At 46.6% G+C, this 6000-nt stretch overlaps 1 protein-coding gene across 2 annotated transcripts in view; it reads left to right on the top strand.

Annotated features, from left to right (window-relative positions):
* Positions 1–810: 810 nt before the first annotated feature.
* SPIDR (scaffold protein involved in DNA repair) overlaps positions 811–6000 on the top strand; it is a 280562-nt gene continuing 275372 nt past the window's right edge. For both annotated transcript variants that reach the window (XM_055545940.1, XM_055545939.1), the window contains exon 1: positions 811–1061. In XM_055545940.1, coding sequence (XP_055401915.1) covers positions 1029–1061 — 33 coding nt within the window. In that variant the 5' untranslated portion in view covers positions 811–1028. The remainder of the gene's footprint in view (positions 1062–6000) is intronic.

Here is a 6000-nt window from a genome sequence, read left to right as displayed (position 1 = left end):
TTGTGTCCTTTATTGAGCCCATCTTTGCATGAAATGTTCCCTTGGTATCTCTAATTTTCTTGAAGAGATCTCTAGTCTTCCCCATTCTGTTGTTTTCCTCTATTTCTTTGCATTGATCACTGAGGAAGGCTTTCTTATCTCTTCTTGCTATTCTTTGGAACTCTGCATTCAGATGCTTATATCTTTCCTTTTCTCCTTTGCTTTTTGCTTCTCTTCTTTTCACAGCTATTTGTAAGGCCTCCTCAGACAGCCATTTTGCTTTTTTGCATTTCTTTTCCATGAGGATGGTCTTGATCCCTGTCTCCTGTACAATGTCATGAACCTCCGTCCATAGTTCATCAGGCACTCTATCTATCAGATCTAGTCCCTTAAATCTATTTCTCACTTCCACTGTATAATCATAAGGGATTTGATTTAGGTCATACCTGAATGGTCTAGTGGTTTTCCCTTCAATTTCAGTCTGAATTTGGCAATAAAGAGTTCATGATCTGCGCCACAGTCAGCTCCTGGTCTTGTTTTTGTTGACTGTATAGAGCTTCTCCATCTTTGGCTGCAAAGAATATAATCAGTCTGATTTCAGTGTTGACCATCTGGTGATGTCCAAGTGTAGAGTCTTCTCTTGTGTTGTTGGAAGAGGGCGTTTGCTATGACCAGTGCATTTTCTTGGTAAAACTCTATTAGTCTTTGCCCTGCTTCATTCTGTACTCCAAGGCCAAATTTGCCTGTTACTCCAGGTGTTTCTTGACTTCCTACTTTTGCATTCCAGTCCAGAAGCATCCAAATGCAGGGCAAGGCGGCGCGCCGGGAGGAGCGGTGCGCCGGAGAAGCCCCGCCTCCAGCCGGAGCATCTGCCAATCGCAACGCTCGCGCCGGTAGGGCGGTGCGTCCGAGGAAGCCCCGCCCCCTACCCGAATGTCCGCCAATCGCAGCACGCTGTGCGGCCCGGCGCGCCGAGTTGGTTCTGCGACTCACGGCCTTCCGGTGCCTTCAGAGGGCGGTGCATCCTTGAGGAGGGGGAGCGCCCGGAGATGCCGGGTGGGGGTCAGTCTCGAGGCCCCAAGGTAGGCTGTGGGCTTGTGGGCGCGGTCTCCCTGGTCTCGTATGTTGGAGTATCTGCGAGGCACGTGTGGCGGGCTCTGGGCTGGTGGAAGTTTGTGGAATGGACGCCGCCTGCGTCTGGCCGCCTTCCTGGAGAGCGAGGGTCGCTGCCTTGGGGCAACGATATGGCAGGAGCCTCGCTGGTGTTCAGGGTTTCTGCCTGGTCGAACCATGACAGCGGTGTCGGGGGTCTGGGAGACCTTCGTCCCTGCTGCGATGCCTCTCCTGCCCCGGTTGTAGAGAAGAAGCCAGTTCTTACTCCATGTTGGAATTGTTTCTGTGACTTGCTTTTTGTTGCTTTTGTTATTATAATCATACTTAATACCTTGCCTCAGAGAATCCTGCCCCTCTACCTGACTGTTAACTAAAGTGCCTTTGTTCAGAACCCTGTCTACCTGTAGATGGCAGGGAGGAAGAAATTAACACATCCCCTGCTTTTCTAGGAGATGTGTGCAAGATTAATGACCTTTTTACTTTGCTTCCTCACCTCTGCCCATCTCTGATCTATAAAAGAACCTGGCATCTAGACCCCGAGGAAATGGTTATTTTGAGGTGCTAGCCTGCGATCGTCTCCTCAGCTGCTTTCCGAATAAAGTGTGTTTCCTTTCCTCAACACCTCCTCTCTGGAATTCACCAGCCTGTTAGGAGAGCAGAGAGAGCTAGGATTCAGTAACAGTTTGGCAAGCCAGCCGGGAGCCTAGCTGCTTGGGGCTCGCTGGCCCTGGTCAGGGAACACTGGGGCAAGACCCTAGCAGCTGCTAGAACTGTCCTGAGGTTCTTTCCTTCAAGATTCCCCGATGCGGCACCAGCTGCCCCCGGCTCTTGGCAGTTGAGACAAGGAACTGATCAACTTCTAGAGTTGATGGACTTGATTTTGTTTATAGTGTGAATGAGTGATAGTTGCTCAGTCATGCCTGACTCTTTGCAACCCCATGGACTGTAGCCTGCCAGGCTCCTCTGTTCATGGAATTCTCCAGGCAAGATTACTGGAGTGGGTTGCCATTTCCTTCTCCAAGTGATCTTCCTGACCCAGGGATCCTGCATTGTAGGAGAGTCTTTACCATCTGAGCCACCAGGAAAGCCTACTATTAAGAGACATTTCTAAGTATAAAGACAGGTTACTTTAAAAAGTATTAGCAGATACATGGAGAAGGCAATGGCACCCCACTCCAGTACTTTTGCCTGGAAAATCCCATGGATGGAGGAGCCTGGTAGGCTGCAGTCCATGGGGTCGCTAAGAGTCGGACACGACTGAGCGACTTCACTTTCACTTTTCACTTTCATGCACTGGAGAAGGAAATGGCAACCCACTCCAGTGTTCTTGCCTGGAGAATCCCAGGGACGGGGGAGCCTGGTGGGCTGCCGTCTATGGGGTCATACAGAGTCGAACACGACTGAAGCGACTTAGCAGCAGCAGTAGCAGCAGCAGATACATGCTTGACTTTATCTTATAATCTATAAATAATACATTAGAATATGTAATGAATCCATATGCCTTTTCAAAAGAATACCCAAGATGGAAGTAGCAATAAAGTTATAAATGACAGTCATCAATCAGATGAAATAATTTAGATGAAGCTTTTCTCTCTCGAAGAGATGGGGACTGGGCAAGTGGTCAGGAAGGAAATACAATGTGCTTTTAACTTTGTATGAAAAATAATGTTCAGTTCCACATTGCTGAACATAGTTCTGTTTTTGCCAAATAAATCCTCTACTTCGAGTTACTGTCCAAATGCGTTATTAAAACTCCACTTCTGGCCTTTGTTTTGGAATCTGTTACTTTTGTTGCCACCTCCTGATCGCCCTCCTCTGAAGCTTCTACTTCTTTCCCGCTGTCCCCTGACACCTCAGTTACCCTTGCGCTGTCCACTGAAGCCTTGATTGCCTTCCCTCTGTAAGTCTACCCAATTCGGTAGTGGGTTCAGTTGGTCCACTTGTTTTATGTGTTCTTTTTTGTTAAGAGTGATGGGCTCGATTTTGGAGGATAAGTTGCTCCAGTGTCCGGGAACGTATTTTCCTCTCAAGTTGGGCTTTTCCTTCATGGAACAAGCCAGTTTGGTTGGGGTACCCTGTTGGAGAAGGGAAGTGTTGGACGCTACCCTGAACCGGTTCACTGGGGAACTAGTTCTTGTGGGGCAAGCCCACCCTAGTTTGAATTAGCTTATTTGTTGATTAGGGTAAATTCCTTTATCTGATTTGGGAATTGGTTCAGCTGGAACTGGTTCATTGGGGAGCTAGGTCTTTTAGGGTTGGGTAGCCTAGTTGACGGAGAAGGCAATGGCACCCCACTCCAGTACTTTTGCCTAGAAAATCCCATGGATGGAGGAACCTGGTAGGCTGCAGTCCATGGGGTCGCTAGAGTTGGACACGACTGAGCGACGTCACTTTCACTTTTCACTTTCATGCATTGGAGAAGGAAATGGCAACCCACTCCAGTGTTCTTGCCTGGAGAATCCCAGGGACGGGAAGCCTGGTGGGCTGCCGTCTATGGGGTTGCACAGAGTCGGACACGACTAAAGCGATGCAGCAGCAGCAGCAACCTAGTTGAAATTAGTTCATTTGTTTTGTAAGTTAAATTTATTTACCTGATTTGGGAATCGATTGATCTGTATGCATCGATGCTAGAATCTGTTCATACCATTTTTGTTGGAATTTGTGTGCGTCTTTTGTGTTTTGATGTTATAAAACTTATAAAAATGGGAAATATTTCATCTGTCACAAGGAAAGATCTTTGGGACATATATTAGATATGTTAAGATCAGAAGAGCAATGGCCCCCGAATGGCTCACAGTTAAACAATCTGGTAAGCAGAAGGAGAGGAACACTGATAATAAACAGGCCCAGGGGCTCCCCTGAACTTGAGGCATCCCTTTCTAATTTTCCCTACAGTAGCCTCCGGTAATTGTGACAGTAGGGAACAAGTTGATTGACTTTCTAATAGACACAACTCTTTGTAAATTAAGTGCTCAAATAACTATTTCCCCAGAACAGCCTTATATCAGAGTCCCCTCCGGGGCCTTTTGGCCTTGTCCAGCCTGGGGAGCTTTGGCTCCAATTTGGGGTGTTCTCCCTGTGAAGGGAAACTGTTTATAAGGTGCTTTGGAGAAAGGCCACTAGTCTAATGGGACTGGGAAGGCATGTTTAATGTAGCTTTCCAGCTGTTAGGTTTTGGTTTATTCTGGTTACTTTGGTAATGCACAGACATCTGGTACTAACTGCTTCCTCTAAGGCTTCTTCTACAGTTTTCTCATTTCTTTCTTCTCGAACCCTCTGCACACAGGTGAGTGGCTGTGGAAACAGTTGAAGCACTCTGGCCAGGGTTACTCTGGTGTGTTCCAAAGGCCTCCCCTACCCCACCCCACCCCCTCCAGGTTCGTGGCTGAACCAACCATTCTAATTATGACCTCAGGATACACTTCAGCAGAAACCATCAGGGGACTCTGAGAAACAAGATTCATTGCTCACAGATCCTGAAGGGTACGTGGTACACCCAGGGGCTGCACAGTGAGGTCAGAGGCAGAGAGAGACACAGAGGGAGAGAGGGGGGTGCACCTGGGTCTGCCTTTATTAGGGTCTGAGGGCTAGGTGTCTAGAATTTCGTGTGCTCTCTCTTCATTGGCTAGTTTAAAGCAATAGCAGGGATTAGGGTGCAGGAATGGAGAAGCAGGGTCACTCAGACGATCATTTATGTAGGTTACCAGGGCTTTTTGAAATCGGGACCTTCATGTGTGGAGGCAGGCTAGTCTTTGCCTTGTTGTTTTGGAGTACAGCTGACCAGGAACAGACCATGCTGCTGTGGCCAGTCCTGCGGGATACTTTTATTCAGGTTGGACTTCTGAAGTGGATGCCACTTGGCAATCAAATGATTAATGTCAGGCAATTACACTACATCTTCACTTAGAAATATTCGTGTTTTTGACCTGATACTCACTTTTTCCCCTAGTCATTCTATTAGTTTTCGAGACCTTATCATTTTTTTTAAGTTGTATTAATTAACTATTGTTCATATAACAGATTTGACTCAAAACCAAAGCAGCTTAAAAAATGTTGATTTTCTGATACAGTTTCTGAAGGTCAGGGATTGGGAATGGTTCAGCTGTGTGGTTCTAGTTCAGGGTGTCCCACAAGTTGGAGCCAAGGGTCATCACAGCTGGAGAATCTGTTTCTAAGCTCATGCGTGTACTTCTTGGTAAGTGTCAGTTCCTTGCCACTTCCATAAGGCAGCTCATGACATGGTAACTGGCTTTCTTTCTAAGAGACCCTGGTGTCTTTAATAACATAATTTCTGAAGTGACATATCATCTTTTCTGTTAATCACATAGATCAAACTGATAGTGTGAGAGGGAACTGTAGAGGTTGTGAACACCAAGTGGGGGATCATAGGATGCTATCTTAGAGACTGGCTATCAGGATAGTTTTGCTCCAGGATTTTTTCTTTTTTTTTTTTCATTTCTTCCTAGATTGGGTACAGAGTAAATACTTTATGCATGGAGTGTTTGTGTGTACCAGGTAGCGTACTCCCATTCCATCTTCTGAGATCCTTTCCCATAGGAACCACTTTAATTATGTATAATTAAATATGTATAATTCCTGTGCTTCCCAGGTGGCACTAGTGGTAAAGAATCCCCCTGCCAACGCGGGGGACCGAAGAGATGCAGGGTCAGTCCCTGGGTCATGAAGATCCTTTGGAGAAGGAAATGGCAACCCATTCCAGTATTCTTGCTTGGAGAATCCCATGGACAGAGGAGCCTGGTGGGCTATAGTCCATGAGGTGGCAAAAAGTTGGACATGAGTGAGCACACACCCACATTCCTTTGCTTAAGCATCATTTTACTTCTTATTGACTGCATAATAGTTTTATTTTGGGCTGCAGTCAGTCAGTTCAGAAGCTCAGTTGTATCT

Source organism: Bubalus kerabau, chromosome 14 (assembly GCF_029407905.1).
Source record: "Bubalus kerabau isolate K-KA32 ecotype Philippines breed swamp buffalo chromosome 14, PCC_UOA_SB_1v2, whole genome shotgun sequence".
Taxonomy (NCBI): Eukaryota; Metazoa; Chordata; class Mammalia; order Artiodactyla; family Bovidae; genus Bubalus; species Bubalus kerabau.
This window is presented reverse-complemented; position numbering and strand designations above follow the sequence as displayed.